The sequence below is a fragment of the Centropristis striata genome, chromosome 6 (assembly GCF_030273125.1).
Source record: "Centropristis striata isolate RG_2023a ecotype Rhode Island chromosome 6, C.striata_1.0, whole genome shotgun sequence".
NCBI classification, from domain to species: Eukaryota; Metazoa; Chordata; class Actinopteri; order Perciformes; family Serranidae; genus Centropristis; species Centropristis striata.
This window is the reverse complement of record NC_081522.1, coordinates 5,681,333-5,699,619: the sequence shown is the minus strand read 5'-3', so window position 1 is coordinate 5,699,619 and position 18,287 is coordinate 5,681,333. Positions and strand designations below refer to the sequence as shown.

General features: G+C 37.5%; 1 protein-coding gene across 1 annotated transcript in view; it reads right to left on the bottom strand.

Annotated features, from left to right (window-relative positions):
- Nucleotides 1-31: 31 nt before the first annotated feature.
- ptdss2 (phosphatidylserine synthase 2) overlaps nt 32-18,287 on the bottom strand; it is a 35,759-nt gene continuing 17,503 nt past the window's right edge. The window contains exons 5-13 of the mRNA XM_059334762.1: nt 18,049-18,116; nt 16,432-16,566; nt 13,360-13,410; nt 12,701-12,814; nt 10,713-10,831; nt 8,994-9,108; nt 8,332-8,477; nt 6,166-6,351; nt 32-3,257 (exon numbers count right to left, since the gene is read on the bottom strand). Coding sequence (XP_059190745.1) covers nt 3,104-3,257; nt 6,166-6,351; nt 8,332-8,477; nt 8,994-9,108; nt 10,713-10,831; nt 12,701-12,814; nt 13,360-13,410; nt 16,432-16,566; nt 18,049-18,116 — 1,088 coding nt within the window. The 3' untranslated portion in view covers nt 32-3,103. The remainder of the gene's footprint in view (nt 3,258-6,165; nt 6,352-8,331; nt 8,478-8,993; nt 9,109-10,712; nt 10,832-12,700; nt 12,815-13,359; nt 13,411-16,431; nt 16,567-18,048; nt 18,117-18,287) is intronic.

Here is an 18,287-nt window from a genome sequence, read left to right as displayed (position 1 = left end):
GAGTGATTTGTTAAAAACCAAGCAGACCAAGTTCAGGTTTTCTTTTGATTTTATTGAAAACATTATAAAATTATGTGATGCAGCAGCATATTTCAGTTTTTATGATCTTTTAACATGTTCACATTTACACAAACCAGGTTGAAAATGGCTTTTACAGCAAGTTGCGAATGATCATTGTCAAGGAGACCAGAACACTGGGCAGAGACAGAAAAGAACATCTACCTCCCCCATGTGGCTGCTCATGAAACTACATTAAACTCTCTGGAAAAGGTCCTAATTTGTGGGGACCAGATCCTATTTTGTTTCATAGCTCATTGAGTTCATTTCGTTTTTATTTAATTAAATATTTTTATGATTTCAGAGCTGATGTGCAAATTCATGACTTGGGTTGGTAGAAGTCTTCAGAACACTTCTACCAATCCAAAGCATGGACACAGGTAGACCGTGAACCCCAGCCCATGTCTAAAAAGCTTTAATTTAAGAAAGAAAGGAGGAAAACAGGAAAAAAACAACCTTCTGCTAAGTTCACAAGCAACTGAATTAGCACAGCACGGGTAACAAGTACAAACCTTGACATGTCAAGTAAACAAAGTTTTTAAATTTGCACAGCAATCTCTATTCAAAAAGAGGGTAAAATATTCAAACAGTTACAGCCTGATAAGCATGAGAATGAGCCTCGCAGAAACATTTAGTGTATATGGCAAAAAAAAAAACCCTGATAAATTATGATCAAACCCTCTCATTTGAACAGCAGATTCTGCTTGATTACATTCACAAGATAATTATTATAGTGTCATTACACACCAGCCTATTTTACAACAGGAACATTTGGACCTAAAGTTACAGATGTTGTCTACTTTGTCTTCAACTATGCAGTATGTAGCCACTGGGACACAATGAGTGACACACAAAAATTTACAGCTCATTCTTTGACAGCCACGAGACCTGAACAGGACAAAGACTGAAGCTTTCTGAGGGACATCTTAGGGAACAATGGATATCCAACCAGACTGGAACAGTTATAGTTTCAGGTTGACCAATTTGGACTTTTTAAAATGTAAAGCTTTTCTTTTTTTTAAATAATGTATCATGAAAAGTTCAAAACATCTAAGGCTGCAACTTACTATTATTACTTTAATCTGCAGGTTTTTTTTGTCTCATTTTGTCCACACATGGTCAGAAAAAAGCTTAATAAGTATAGTTACTTGTCTTCAAATTCCTTGTGTCTGCCAAACAGAATGTCCAAATCTAAATATTCAGTTTACTATCACACAAAAAAAGAAAAGCAGTAAATTCCCCCTCGGAGAGGCTGCTACCAGAGAACGTTTGACATTTTTGCTTAAAAAGAAATCACTAAAGAATCGAATGAAACTGTAGAGATGATTTCACATAAAAAGACAATCAAAGTTGCAGAAATGGGAGAGTTGAGGTATCCAACTTGTGACAAAAACAAATTTGTTTTTGACCTCCAGAGTCAATTTCCTTTTGTAACATAAAAATAGCTGACACGACTGATCCCGGTGGCTTTGGGACTGTGCTTCAGCTGAAATGAAAAGCAATCTGAATGAGGTTTAACAGCTGTTTGAGCAGCTCAAGTGGGTCTGAGTGGCATTTATGGCTTTAGCAAGAATGGGATCAAAGCTTTGGCTTGTTGCATGTGCAATATGGCAATCCCACAGAAGAATGGTTCTCTTCCAAAAGCAAAAACACCACTAAACCTTCATTTTCTCATCTTAAGATAAGGCTGGTTTCAAGTTGTTTCAGTCAGTTCAGACATCAGAACATGATATTTTAATAAAATATATGAGTTAAATTTTAAAAAATGGCATAAAAGGAATCGGATTAGGAAATGTGCATTCTGATGTGACTGAATCAGTTGAGTCGAGCCTTATTTACAGTCCTGTTGCACCGGAGGAACGTTTAGATCTCTGCCGTTCGTTTCTGTTGGTGCTGAATGTCTCCATCAGGTGGGAGCACGGCTTTCCATCACTGTGATTGTCATGGATGTGTTCATTAGAGTGCTGCAGCTTCCTCAGCGCCTCCTTTCACAAAAAGGAACTTGAGTACAATCTAGTGTTCATAATGGTTTACCCTAAAGCAATAACAGCAATGGTTACAAAAAACCTCTACCAAAAAACACCCAAATCAACCCCCATATATCATGGATAATCAGTAATTAAATAACTAGAATATGGTACATCTTGATTTTTTTTTTTTTTTTAACTGAGAGTAAAGCCTGAGGAGAGAAAGGCTTTGGCCACTATTTTCTCTCAGTCAGACTGAGCGAGGATCACCAGCAGTTAGAGGACCTTGAGGCTCAGTGCAAACTGCAAATTAAAAGCTGATTTTTGTGTCCCACATGTAAATATCTATCCGGAACCTGCAACCAAGCCAAAGAAAAGAGTGCTCTAAACTGTAGGAAAAAAAAAACCAGACAAAAAGTGGAATTTAAACTGACAAATGACAAAACAGAAATGTGTTATTATTAACCAAGCTCCATTTAACTGTTGCCTGGTAAAATTCCCAGGTTGATACTGAACATTGGTTACCTACACCTACGTCACTGCTCCAAATACTCTCCTTTTTAAATCACCTGCACTGATGCGACTGCACAGAACGAAGCTTATTTACAGCGGCCGACATGTTCCTCACGCTTCTCTTCTAAGACAAAGTGTACAGCTGAGAAAATGGAAAAACTGCCGTTACTTATTGGTCACAAAACTCTTTGATTCAGCCTTCTCTTTTTCCCCTCATCGCTAAACGTTCAAAGTATAAATAACACAAAAAAATGTATCTTGTCCTGTGTAAAATTCCCCAAATGCTCTTAAAAAAATAGAACGAGGTAAATTCCTGTAGTAAGACAATAACTAGACAATGCACCGAATGAAAATTCCCCCTTCCACCCCCTCGCCTCTGTTGAATGACTACTTGGTTCATGTAGGCACAAAATAAGTCTACACAGCACATACATGTGTCCGTCTGTTTGCCTCTACATTTGTCTTTGTTTCATGATTCCCCTTCAGTCTTCTTATTTTTCCCATCACACCTCGTCCTTCCCTCTTCAGTTGCTGCTGATCGGCCGGTGACAACTCGTGTTGCTCCCTCAGGTCTTCCTCTGCCGCACCGTCTCAGAGCTGCCGTTCAGTTTGCTCCGCCCCGACGGGGTGGCTGTGCTGCCGTTGCCCAGAGGACGGTCCCGGTCTGTGGGGACTTCCTGTTTGCGTCGGCGGGTCTCTTTGTAACGGAGCGTGATGTCACTGGAGGAGATGGAAGGAGAAAAAACACATCAGTCTCTGGAAGAGACTAGTTTCTAATATTTTCTGTTTCCTCTTAAACCCTCTAAACTCACAAGGGTTGTTTGAAAGGCATGTAAAAGAAGAAAAAGCTGCAAAGTTAAACCATTTATCATAGATAAGATAAAAACAAAAAAACAGGAAAAAATTAAATTTAAGCTTAAAAAAAATATTTTCCATGTCTCATTTAACCCATAAGAACCCATGGTGACACGAGTGTAACAAACATTTTAAATGTTCTTGAATCTCCCATATTCAGCTTTATGCTTCACCTTAACTCATTAGGTCCCTAATCGTCCAAATCCAAAATGTGGATGTGACTGGAAACAGATATCTAAAAAAAGTAGCTAAATACAAAAAGCTTATTTTTTGTTACTAGGCTAAGTTTAAACCCATTTAACAATTCTAATCTGTTAATAGTGTGTCCTTTATTGCATTTAACCCTATTAGGGTTGGGTTTTTTTTATCTATTATTGATTTATCATTATTTTGTTACTTAAAAACAAATCTGAAAAACAATTTGTTGTTAAAAAGCACTATTAATGTCACAATTTTAATGTATGTTGTGGAGATGCAGAGAAAAAGGCAAATTTGTGTTTTCTGTAAGCAAAAGGTGTCAAGTTTATTTATTTTAAAATTAGAAATATAAAAATAAATACCATAAACGCATCACAGATCTTTGACATTTAGGGGTAGTATTTAAAATTAAAAAAAGGCAGAAATGTGTTCTATGTGGTCCACTTGGTCTGTGGTATATCCAACAAAATTTCCTTTAAGGATAACTGGGTCTGGGTTGTTATGGGTTACATTTTTTCGAAAAAGAAACCATTTGCATTAACCACATCATGTAAGAAACATTAAATTCTGCACTCCTCAGTGCAACTGTGAAGCCATGATTGACTCCATTGAGACCAACAGTCTGCAGGCTGTTTTAACAGAGCAGAGAGGAGTGGACAAGAGAGGTTGGAGTTCTGTATGTTCAGTGTGTGTGGCCCACATTTCCCCCCCAAATACTGGTAAACGTTTATGCTGCTGATGAACATTTTCAGCAGACTTATTGGTGGAGTACAAAAACTCTTTAATATCTCGAGAGGTGAAGTGAAACATCCCCATAATACTCACCTTGGGTCTGCTGATGCTAATGCAGTGTGTTAGATGAAGGAGAGGAAAAATGACACACCTGAACCTGCACAACTGGGTCAAATAGTATTTGCAAATAATATTGTTGTTTGTTTGTTTGAAGCTGGGTTAGCAGCATCAACTTGACAAAGTGTACATACCCCAAAAATGGTCAAAATGCTTATTTTCTTGGATAAAGGCAGCCTATTTGTAACTAAAGAAAGCTAAAACAAACCATTAAAAGTGTTTGCAAGTACGATTTCACCCAGGTCTGAGAACTATAACATGGCATGCTTTAGTGTCTTTGATGCACTGTGCTGCAGTATGCAATAGTAAGTAATAATATGCATGACTCAATTGATCTGTGATATGTGCAAACACTTTCTGAGTTTCATTCAATGAGCCCTCGCGTCTCCTGTCTATCACTTCTGCAGTGTCAGCACAATCGGGCTGTCTTCTGTATTAAACTGAGAATAAAAATGGCGTGAAGGGAAATGCTAAAAAAAAGGAAGAATGATAAAATTCACCACAGCAAAAAAAAACAACAACTGAAAAGTGCCATGCAGGAGAAGTGGAGCAATATCTGTGTCGTCTCAAGGATCTTTTGGGTATTATAATGGTGTTTTAGAAGGGGAAATAAAAAAACAACACTGCTGATAGGAGGGAACACCTCTGTCCTATACCTACCTCACTGGACATGGACATTACTGCTGAGCATGAGCAAGGAGGAGTTGGGAAGGAGAAAGGGAGGACGGGGGAGGCGGGGAGGGGGAGAAAATAGACGAGAAGCTTAACATGCTGGGATATGGCTACGCTGAACAGGAAACCAAAAGAAACCTAAAATATATATCGCTGCATGAGGTCATGAGGAAAAATAAAATAAAAAAACGAGCCTCCTGATAATAACTCTCCTTGGATAGGTCTTGGCCATATCCAGATATTAAATAAATGATTGATATCATGTTAATAACACACATTTGATAATATCATGTAAATAAACATTTTTGCTTCTTTTTTGGATACTTTTGTACAGTAATGGTTAAAGACTCTACAACTCCCTATACTCAAATTAAATAATAAACTAAATTGCATATATTTGCCAGAAAAAGCGACGTAAGTTAAAGATGTATTTGTCTAATCATGTTTTTTTCTCTCTAAGTTTTCTATAGATATTGCAATAATATTGTTATTGTGAGTTCTTGTAGTGACTCTGATTCTTGTTTTGTTTTTATTTTTCATTTTATTTTCTTCTTTTTTTTTTTTGTTGGGACAGTTAGATTGTATAAATTATATGTTGATTGTAATTCAATGATTGTACATATTGCTTTCTTTTATTGTTATTCGTTTTTCTTTTCTTTCAAAATGAACACCAGAATTATAATAATTTATTGTAAATATTGCTTTCCTTATCTTGTTATCTTTTTTTCTGATGGTTGCTTTGGCAATATATACATTGTTACGTCATGCCAATAAAGCCAATTGAATTTAATTGAATTGAATTGACTCACATAAAACCATGTTCAAAATGAAATAGATTTTCGGGATTAAAGAGCACTTTCAAAATGCAATAGTGAGATAAAATGGTTATTTATTCAACTGCAAAAGCCAGTACTACCTTGCTATAAAACAGCAGCAGACTAGCTGAACTGAATGTTTAACTCTTCTTGTATTTCAATCTTTAGTGTGTTTTGATTTATTTACATTTTAGACAACGCCCCAAATTCTTCCAGTGATGCCCCCCACTGGTTCTTACCGGATGAAAAACCGCCACAGGGTCCAGGTAAAGATAAGGAGGATTCCTAAGAACCAGCACTGCGTGATGAAGAAGGGGATGGGCAGCATGATGGTGTTGGGATCATACTTGACCACTATGAGGAACTCAGTCACTGTGATTGCTGCCACCAGCCACGCCTGCTGACCCAGTTTTTTGTGGAACTTCCTGCAAAGAGATTACAGAAGGTGTTGTTATGGAAAAGTCATATAAATGGCAGGATGTTTTATTGTTTAAGGGTAGGCTTGTGGTGTGGACAACACCCACAATACACTAACTATTGTTGGAGTGTGACATCATACACAGGCAAAAAAAAAGCTTTCTACACAATACTCTGGAATACAGTTTCTGTGAGAGGTTCATGTAATGTGGAGCTGGTAATTTTTGTAGTCCCAGTTTCCTTCCATTGCAAACTGAGTCCCTATCCCATATATGGATTGGTGTGTGTGTGTGTGTGTGTGTGTGTGTGAGATGATTGGGAACTTTCTTTGAGTGGTCTCCACTTCTTATTCATTTTCGGACATGCAATATTTATTTGGGCTTTATTATATTGTTTATTGAGATTTTTTGCTAAATGTCTGAAAAAAAAAAGCTTTTTATTATTTTGTATTTTATCATACCTGTTTTATTATTATTGTTATTATTATTATTATTAATAATAACATTTTGTTTGTTTTTAACATGTTCAACCAAAAAAAAAAAAGACTATTAGGACTATCTCTCTCCACTACAAAAAGCCGAAGTGTTGTCAGTTGTTAAAGGAAAAGCAAAGTGTTTGCATATTTGTCAGACAAGCAGAAATGCTTGTTTTCAGCAGGCGGATGTGATAAGAAGCTTACACTATCAGGGAGGTAAATATACTCACTCCTTAAGCTGCTCTGTGGGTTTATGAACAACATTCTCACATGCACTGATACTGGTATTAACAGTGAACTGATAATATGAGATTTAATGGTCTGCAGAGATAACCAGCACAAACTGACGATCTACATGAAGTCATTAGCAGCTAAATGTCCCTTTACAGAACACTTTGTGGGAATTATTTGCACTCTTTGAACATGTTTTTGACAATTCATCCCTCACTATCCTTTTTCACATTTAGAAAAATTGGATAGCAAGTACTTTTACTAACTAAACTTTCTATATGATAATCACTTAAGAAGATTTGAATAGCATTCAGTGCGTTAACATGCATGATATTGGCATCTAATAGGACTAATGTCCTTGTCCCAGTTTACATGCAATTGAGATGCGTTTCAGTGGGTTAATATGGCCCCCTTTCCGGTTGACCTCAGTTCAACACTTTGTGCCGTCGCTACTTACCGGCGACCGGCTAATGTGCCACCAGCTAATGCGACCGGCTAATGTGCAACCAGCTAATGTGCCACCGGCTAATGTGCCACCAGCTATTGTGAATGGCTAATGCAACCAGCTAATGTGCCACCAGCTAATGCGACCGGCTAATGTGCAACCAGCTAATGTGCCACCGGCTAATGTGCCACCAGCTATTGCGACCGGCTAATGCAACCAGCTAATGTGCCACCAGCTAATGCAACCAGCTAATGTGCCACCGGCTAATGTGCCACCAGCTAATGCAACCGGCTAATGTGCCACCGGCTAATGTGCCACCAGCTAATGTGCCACCGGCCAATGCCACCGGCTAATGTGCCACCGGCTAATGTGCCACCGGCCAATGCAACCGGCTAATGTGCCACCGGCTAATGTGACCGGCTTTCTTGGATGTTTTTGTTCCGGGGTCATACGCCAGGGCGGGGGTGGAGCGTGCCCACATGCGTTGTCTTGTCATACATGCCGGCTAAAATCCTATTCCAATCACATTATCTGGGTGTCCTAATCGGAGTTGGAGAACTGCGACATCAGTCATACTAACAAGTTTACAAGCACTCCAGAATCCAGTTATAGTCAGATTAAGGCAATAATTCGTTTTTTCAAGTGTCATGTAAATGTACTGACTAACAGCACATTACAGCTATGTTGTGCACTCATAATAAGTAAATGGATGCAAGTTTCTAACAGTCTTTGTTGTGATTTAGTATTCCAGACACTGTATGAATTTACTCACTCCACATGTGATTAACTTATGAACCTGCACCTCCCACCAGCCGACTTCACGCAGCTGCTACTCACGGGTCATCCATGAAGTCGTAGATTTCCCTCATGGCTACACCTCCCACGTTGACAAAAAACACCAGACGGAGCAGCACCAGGTAGTGTTCAGGAGGCATCCACAACACAAACTTCAGGTAGAACGTGTTCAGCTCCGCCAGCAGGAACTGGGGTGGAAGGGGATAAAATAACACACATCTTAATTTAGGGGTAATGAGAATATAACACACATAAAATAACATAATATAAGAAAAATTGTGCTCCACAAGTTATAAAAACATATCTACATTTGTAGATCATTCACGATTTATTTAGAAATAGTAATGTTATAGAATTAAAAACATGCCAATAATTGACATTATAAGTTCATCAACTGATTTAAAATTTCTGAGACAAATGTAGAATCTGTGTAGCCGAATTCCTTCAGGAAAAAGCTGAGCATATATTGTATATCTTATATAACCAATATAAAAATGTATAATAAAAGAAATCTCAAAAACAACAAACATTTAGGGTAACATTTGGGTTAAGACGCTGAGGCAACATGGACATGTATGTTGAATCTATGATGAGGGTACGTGTTTAATTTTCACCATTTTTCATTATACTGTAATCTCACTCTTTTTTTAATAATATAACACAGTGTCAATTTATCGTGTCAATAAAAACAGGATATTTCTTACCATAAAGATGATGCCTAAAACTGCAAGCCAGCGACGAAGGTTTGAAGCAGGCTTCCACTCAAACTTCACCCAACTGTACGGAGTGAACTGGAATGCTATACGCTTTATCTTCCCCCTGAGAGAGAACACAGGAGAGAGAGGTTAGAAATAAAAATACAAACTAACACAGCTTTGTTGGTACAAACTGCCATCACAGGTCGCGACAGCACCACACAAAGTTAAAATATTTAAAAAGCCAGGGGCACGGTGGCGCAGTTGGTGGCGCTCTCGCCTCACGGCTAGAAGGTCCTGGGTTCGATTCCTGGGTTCAAGAGCGCTAAAACATGTAGAGAACATGCAAACTCCACACAGAAAGGTCTTTTTGCCGACACCGACCAGCGCTACGGACACCGGAGACATGGAGCTGGGGACACGCCTCCAACGCCCACAGCGTCCTGGCGCAGTTGGTAGCGCTCTCGAACCCAGGAATCGAACCCAGGACCTTCTAGCTGTGAGGCGAGAGCGCTGTATCCCCTGTATCCCCCCCGAGGATCCCCTTACAGGGACCTCTCACAAAAACATGCATTGATCTGGTTGCTATAGTGCCTCCCTCTGGTCGGTCGGGGCGCCTGATGGGGGCGAGAGGTGGGAATAACGTGATCCTCCCACGCGCTACGTCCCACCGGGGAATCTCCCCGTCAAGAAGGGCCTGCTAACTCCACATGTATAGGAGGAAGCATGTGACTAGTTCAGGGCTCTCCCCTGGCCGACAGGGACGAGGTAGCGCCCAGTTTGTCACATAGGACAAACTGGGTGATAAATAAAATGGGTTACAAAATCGTGGGATAAAAAAATAAAATAAAATAAAATATTTCAAAAGCCAAAGAGGGAGAACTTTGTTAATATTTTTAAGCAAGAACATAAGAGCATAATAATATTTTTGTATTATTAGTATTGTTATAATTAGTTATTATTATTATTTATTTTTTTATTTATAGAGCACTTTTCAAAACGCATGTTACAAAGTGCTTTACAAAGACAAGTTAAAAACAGACATGAAACTACAGATAAAAAAATGCTAGAGAATGACATAGTTCTGTGCAATTAAAAGACAGTTCAAGGGAAGGTAAAGTTCAGGTAAAATCAGGAAAGGCTATTCGATAAAAGTATGTCTTAAGAAGAGATTTAAAAGAGATCACTGATTCAGCCGACCTGATTTCCTCGGGCAGGTACCTTATACCTTAGACCTTACATCTGACATACACTTTTAAAATTGACACACTTTAGGTGTCATTATTTCCATTCTATAGGAAAAGAGTTCTGATTGTAGGTTTTTGAATATTTCAGTAAACCAAATCCAGGGTTTCCGCCAATGAACTGTAAGCATGGGCAATAGCTCCCCTCGGAACTTAATTATTTTCAAAAACTAAACCACGTTAAAAAAGTAGAAACCTCCATTAAGGAAGTGTGTAGGTTGTGGGCTTTAAGTTAGCGAGTGTACAGTAGAGAGAGAGGAGAGTGTTAAGTTATAGCTGTGAACGTAACAGGGCAATGTGTGTCCAGTTTAGGCTATTTGTAAATACTAAAACTCCTGAAGACCCAAGCTTAGTCCGCTTCACATGCTTTCCAGCTGCTGATTAAAGTGAAGGCAGCTACACTTTTCACTTTCCTGGCATAAACCCTGACATCCTGCCATAGAAAGACACTTGTTTTATGTGACATTTAGTGTTGAAGTCGTACTTGTATGTAGGAATGTTCCACAGGCCCTGCCACTGGTAGGGCTTCATTGACAACCAGGCCAGAGTCTTCATGCCACAGAAGATCCCCAGACCATTACACACCAGCACATCCATGATCCACTGGAGAGGAAAAAACACATTTTTATAAATGGACAAAAAAAGGTCTAGTAGCACGCCTACACAACTGTCGTCCACCTACAAGTTTGTTGGGTTTAATCTTTTCTTTGGACTGTGTAGGCATGGACAGAATGGTCTCCCTGACTCTGCTATTCGTTTTGTTGCAAGCTAGAAGGGAAAACTCAAACTTAAGCATTCTTTTAAGACTATTAGTGAGCCGGCTTAGGACCAGATTTAAGAATAAAGGGGACACGCCGGACAAAAGCACCAAATTTCTTCCACATGCTCTCTATCACCATAGGTTTAAATTTTTGGTAGGAGCCACATCATCAAGATTGTGGATCGGAGATGACACCCATATAAAGTCTATGAGAACCAATATATCTTCCAATCCACTTAAAAGGTCAATCTTGGTGTCAAAATATGCATTTTCTGGGTAAAGGAATCATTTAAAGCTATTGAGAATATCACTAGAGATCTGACATGAGATTAAAGCGTTCCCTTGATTTTTTTTTGAGCAGTGTACATTGCAGCTAATCCGCACTCTCCCGTGAACATAGATTAATTTTCAGCTCAGGATTCCTTGCTGCAGCACTTGAAGACCTACCAGTCTGGGTGAAAATGAACATATCTATTTGATCAAATAATTATCTAGTGATATTCTCAATAGCTTTAAATGATTCCTTGACACAGAAAATGTATATTTTGACACCAAGATTGACCTTCTAATTGGCTTGGAAGATATAGAGTTTCTCATAGACTTTATATGGCTGCCATCTCCGATCCACAATCTTGATGAAGTGGCTCCTACCAAAAATTGAAACCTATCGTGATAGAGAGCATGTGGAAAAAATGTGGTGCTTTTGTCCGACGTGTCCCCTTTATTTGGCTAAGCCGCCTGACTATATGGTGTTTGTGACCTTAGAAAAAATCTTGCCATAGCGCCTCATTTTTTAATGTACACCTTCAGAGGCATGATAACCGTTTGTTTTCAGATGGGTTTCTCTCTTTAAATTATATATATAGTAGACATTAACAACTCACTATGTGTAAACTTGTACTGTTACAAATATTTACTGTAAATAAGCAGTTGTATAACAGGTTAAGTAAATGCCTCCACTGTCTATTTGCACAGTCTACTTAATCTGTTTTTACAGTCAACAGTTTATTATTTTTAAATACCCAACAATGTGTCTGTTTATTCTATTTTGCTGCTCTAATGTTCATATGATTCCCCCTGCTTTCAGGCTCCCACTGGTATAATATGTTCTGATCACACAAACAAATGACCATTAATAGCCATCATAAATCTCAATAAAGCTCAACAGCAGGCATCGGGTGACAACGCTTCTTCTTCTTCAACTCTTCATGTAAGACACTGCTCTACATTGAACTTGAGTAAATTACTATTATTACACACTTACTGAACATTTTCTAACAGATTAATTTACTGCACCATAAACCTCTGATGTCAACAATACTGTACAGACATGTTTTTTAGTTTATTTCTACAGTTATACTACTTTTTGTCTGTTCACAGCTGTAAGACATGTCTGTTCTCGAACAAACACACTCCGGGCCTCTTACTAAAACAAATTTACCAAATATTTCAGTTGGCCTGACTCATTTTCAGTTGATTCGGCTCCATGAAGCAAATTTAGTTTCCCAGCAGAAGTGGCTGTAGAAACTGAGCTGGAAATATCTTTTTATGCTCGCTAAAAGAACCAAATCAGCTAAGCATGCAACTGGCTTTTGGTAAACTCAATTTATGGTTTGTTCACTGCTGCATATATGCAATATTTTACACCATTCTGAAAACACACGTTTATTCTACAGTAATCAAAGAAGAAGAGCTGTAATATTTGTACGTACATGGTCCCACCAGCACTCTGAGAAGTTAGGTAACTGGTGCTCCAGGCTGTATTCCAGGAACTCAAACATGACACTGATTATCATACACATCCACCAATCCCGAATCATCAGAGTCTGAGGAAGAAAGGAGAGCAGTAGAGGAGGGGGAGTAGGAGGAGGTGAATGGTGTGGAGTGGGAGGAGGTCAGATACCATAGAAAATAACTTAACATTTTTTTTTTTTGCTGCAAATGCAACAGAGCATACCAGTTCTGTCAATCTGTTTAATATAGCCACAGGCTGCAGATCCTGATCAGTTACAGAAAAAACTCAGTTTTTAAAGACAGTTTTTTCTAAATTTAGGAAGCAGGCAATAAATCACAGGTCTTATCATGATTTACTAATAATATAAGAGTAATGATTCAGGGGTTTGCAATCTTATTGAATCACATTTAAGAACAGGTTTATTAATATTTAATCATGCTTTATCTGTAAAAAAAAAAAAAAAAAAAAAAAAAAAAAAGAACTTAGAAATGGTTCTGTGCTAACAAGACTGTTTTCACAATGCAGCAACTGAAAAGTAATTCGTTTAGATTTAGCATCTGAAAATCTCACGGGCAGTTCTTTGGACAGAAGCAGTTAAAGTTGATGTGCACACAGGTTTATAGTGTTCATACAAACCTTTATATACCATCCCAGGAAGTGAGCAGGAACAAAGCCATCCATCTTGTCCTGTAGAGTATAAAACAAATTATGTTAACAAAACGTGAATCTTAGATTTATGATGTAAAAATCAGTTCTAACACACTATAATTGGCCGCACTAATTAAGATTAAACAATTATTATGCTGCCTTTCACTTGTCCATGATGCACACGTTTTGTCTTGTGTTATAAATCCAGCGCTTGTCTTCCTTTAGTGACGTGCTTTCGCCTGTGTTCACTGCTTGCCGGCTGGAATTACTGAATTTAGTTTACCAAAATGTTGAAGAAATACTTAGTGGTTTCCACTGAACTGTGGCAGTGCACTACAACATATTAATCTAATTTATTTTGCTCAAATGTATTATTTTTATATACTCAATATATGTTAAGCAGTTTTCAGTAGGTTGTTGAAGTGCACTTATTATTTATTTCTTATTGTTATACTTAACCCATTTAAGCCAGGAAAGCATTACCGAATTTCTACCATTAAAACCGGGAAATCGGATACGTCATTTTGTAGTATTTGTAGTTTTTTCCACCTATTTTCATTCTCTTGGCCAATGAAATGCATCGGAATACATGTGGGAGTGTCGCAATGCAACATGGGACTTTTCCAGAACTTTGAAATCATCACCAAAAAAAGACACAAATGACAAAAAAAAGACACAAAGACACAACATGACCAAAAAGACACAAAATGACAAAAAAAACACACAAAATGACAAAAAAAAGTCACAAAAAGACACAAAATAACTAAAAAAAAGACACAAAAAAGACACAAATGACTAAAAAAAGACACAAAAAGACCAAAGAAGACACAAAATGACAATACATGTGGGAGTGTCACAATGCAACATGGGACTTTTCCAGAACTTTGAAATTGTGGTGGAAGACGACTATAGCGGAGGAAGCTCGGATATAAAAGCTATAAGTTCTCAAATACTTTTTGAATTTCATTTCTATCTACTACAGAGGCTGAAAATTCTATTATTTAGTAGGAAGTGTTGACACTTCTGTTGAATTTCTAGAAAAAAATTCTTATTTTAAAATCGGCCATAGGTTTTACAGGCATTTTTTCCAGGCGTTTTAGGCCTAAATGGGTTAAAGTTCTAGAAAATCCAATCCATTGTTAAAAAAGTTGTTTTTAAGTTCAATAAATGCATTATGTTTACAAAAGTCAATAATTAATCGTGTTAAATTATCTGTCTACCGCATCTAGTTCAGACTGACAGCAACCAGAAATGAGCACAGTGAGTACTGGGTCACTGAACAGGACAAAACTTGGCCAGGCATCATAAAGCACAGAAATAATATGTTTTCTAGTCTGTCTCCTTTAACAGCAACCACATATGACTTGTACTAATTTCTTTCTGCGCAGCAATCAAGTACATTTTAGTTTCTTTATGTCTATCCACCTATAGGTCTAAACTTGTCAACAACTTTAAATTTGTTTCATTTTGATATTTTTACAAGGTTATTCACAGAGGTTGGCAGTAATTTAATGCGGTGAATTCGACCCACTGTCCGACACTGAAATCAGGCCAACAGGAGAGATGGGGTGTGGGTCACCGAGGCGTCAGCAGCAGCAGCAGACTGCCTCCCGAGGGGGATAGAGGACCTGGTTCTACTGATGGGCTATAAACTGTGCCAGACGAGCCTCTGGAGCCAGTCAGCACACAGCCACACCAACTGTGCGTGTGTGTATTAAAGAGAAAGAGACAGGGCGGGAGAACTAGCGTCAAACAGAGAATTTGTGTGTGAATGGATGAGGGAAAGAATGAGATAGATTTAGCCTGTCGCACTATTTGAGATCTGGATCATTTCCTTACTAGGAATAATTCAGGGCAGAGTGTACCCAATGTAAAAATAACAGTCGAAAATGTTATTTCTTGGATGGTTGACTGTTACTCGCCAGGAACTTGAATGACGAATGGTACTGCATATTCAAAATATGTTTCAAACATAATGAAAAAGCGCACTTTTCACTCACAAATGAGTCACAAAAATTGCAAGTGTGCAGGTAAAATGAATGAACCCAGATGGTTCTGTGCTAACAAGACTGTTTTCACAATGCAGCAACTGAAAAGTATTTCGTTTAGATTCAGCATCTGAAAATCTCACGGGCAGTTCTTTGGACAGAAGCAGTACACTCAAGGTTCATACACTTTTTGAGTGGCACTCAAGGACATTCAAGGTCCATTTTGAAGCTTTTCCAGGACCTTACAACGGTTGTAAGTTGCATGTTTTAGATGAGTACTTACATGCTTAAAGGGGTAATTTCACTCAACCATACCAACAGCGATGGTTTTAAACTTTTAACAACCAAGGTTATTATAGTTAACGAAAACTAAAGAAATAACGAAAACTAGAATTGAAAAAACATTTTCGTTAACTGAAATAAAAATAAAAACGGGAGTTTTTTAAAAAACAGTAACTAACTGAAACTGTATTGTGTGGTTACAAAACTAACTAAAATTATAGTGAAAATGTCCTTAGTTTTCGTCTTTGACAACTTTTTTCATACATAAACCTTTTTGGTTGATATGAAATCTATTTCATCTATCTGGTTTTATGACTTAGTAAATTTATTGGGGCTGAGATGGATCAGACAGAGGAAATAAAGGAAACATTTATTGTGACCTTATTGAATCTGGCATCCAAAAAATACCCCATTACAAAAAACTAAAACTAACACTAAAACTAATTAAAACTAAACTAAAACTAAGCATTTTCCAAAAAATAAAACTAATCAAAACTAGCAAACTCACTCTAAAAACGAATTAAAACTAACTGAATTTGAAAACAAAAATTGACAACAAAATTAAAACTAATGAAAAATCCAAAACTATTATAACCTTGTTAACAACCAAAAGTACAGTTTGCTAATCTCAATATTGAATTTATAATTTTTTTCATTGAACATGTGATTATCTATAGTCAGATTGCAAGAGAAACACAGTAAGAATTTCAAGCATTTTCAAGCACTTTTCACTCACAAATGAGTCACAAAAATAGCACGTGTGCAGGTAAAATAAAAGAAGTTGTCTTACCCAGATGTTGTGGAAAGGGTCGGTGGTGTTGCCAGGGTCGTACATGAGGCAGTTTCCTCCATAGTCGCGCTCAGGGAGGGGAACCCCGAGCTTGGGGTCAATGTACTTCATGAACTGTCGTCCATCATGCACCGTCTGGAAAACGGGGTTTAGAGGAGACAGTGCAGAGCCTATCAGCACTTATTCTCCCTGAAAGGAGCTTTTATTGAGATCCATATCGAGACAGAAAGGTGTATGTTGCAATTAATTCTATATTCTATATATACACTACCGGTCAAAAGTTTTAGAACACCCCAATTTTTTAATTTTTTATTGAAATTCAAGCAGTTTAAGTCAAATGAACAGCTTGAAAGGGTACAAAGGTAAGTGGTGAACTGTCAGAGGTAAATAAAAAAAGGTAAAGTTAACCAAAACTGAAAAATAATGTACATTTCAGAATTATGCAAGTAGGCCTTTTTTCAGGGAACAAGAAATGGGTTAACAACTTAACTCTATGGAGTCTCGGGCTATTTTGTACATTTTTGAATTATTTTCATGTCTTTGTAAGTCATTTTGTGTCTTTTGGTGTCTTTTTTTGTCATTTCGTATCTTTTTTTTGGTAATTTTGTGTCTTTTTTAGTCCTTTAGTTCAACATAAAATGTGATTTTGAATCTTTTTTTTTATTTTCAAAACACTATCATGCTCAATAAAGAATTTTAAATGTTGCAAATGTGCATTAATTTCAGAGTACACTGAGACATTAAACTGCATCATTTTCAATTAAATTCTGGAAAAGTTGGTGTGTTCTAAAACTTTTGACCAGTAGTGTATATATTTCCATATTCTGAATATATTCTGACATATTCAGAATGTGGTAATAAATGAATGAACTGTTGTTATTATAACGACATCATTATCATACCATGATAACAATTTAAAATACAGTTGTACCCATGCAGCATTACCAAGAAAACTATAGAAGAAGTAAAGGTTTTCACTGCTTGTCACTGTTACAGTGCTTGTTCCAAATTGTAAGACATTCAATCAGAAATACGAGTCTGTCTTTAATCTGTTTACATTAAATTAAAAAGCTACTGGCCCAATTTTAATTAAACTTGAAATGGGCATTGGCGGAGGTCTGTGCTCTCCAAGTGCCATTCTAGTTTTGAAAGTCTCTCTCTCTCTCTCTCGCTTCTATGAGTTTTCATCTTTATGGCACATTACAGTTTTTAATGGAGTATTCCACCAGGCTACCATTTTAATTATCCCTGCATGATTAAAGAGAGTAAATGGTCTACATATATTTTTAAGAATCACAAAGGTACATGGTGCCAGCTATAAAGTATTGCTATTTTAAAGAGTCTGGCTCAAAGAGATTTTAATTAAACTGGAAGAGTGCAAAGAGGCTTCCAGAGATCCAGATTAAGGAGGATGGATCACAGCAGAAAAAGTAGCAGAGATTGGCGCAAAACATTGAACAAAATCCCATATTTTGGCCAGTGACGTCCTTCTTTAGGGTGTAGTTTTGCTGTGGTTTGTGTACACAAATCCAAGATTTAAACCAAAATGTCAATGTGGAAATGAAGAAAATTAAAGAGTTTTGTCAGGGAAGGACTTGATATCATCAGCACACCAACCTGGAACAGGATGAAGATGAGGAACAGCTCGTAGACGACAGTGACACAAAGCCAGAACCGCCAGTAAGCTACAGAGAGAGAGAGAAAGAGAGAGATGGTGAGAGTTTTAGCAACAAGTTAGACATTCATATGACCCCAGTTTTAGTTTGTCTGTTGTTTAAAGAGGGCAAATCAAAGACTACATACACTACCGGTCAAAAGTTTTAGAACACCCCAATTTTTCAATTTTTTATTGAAAT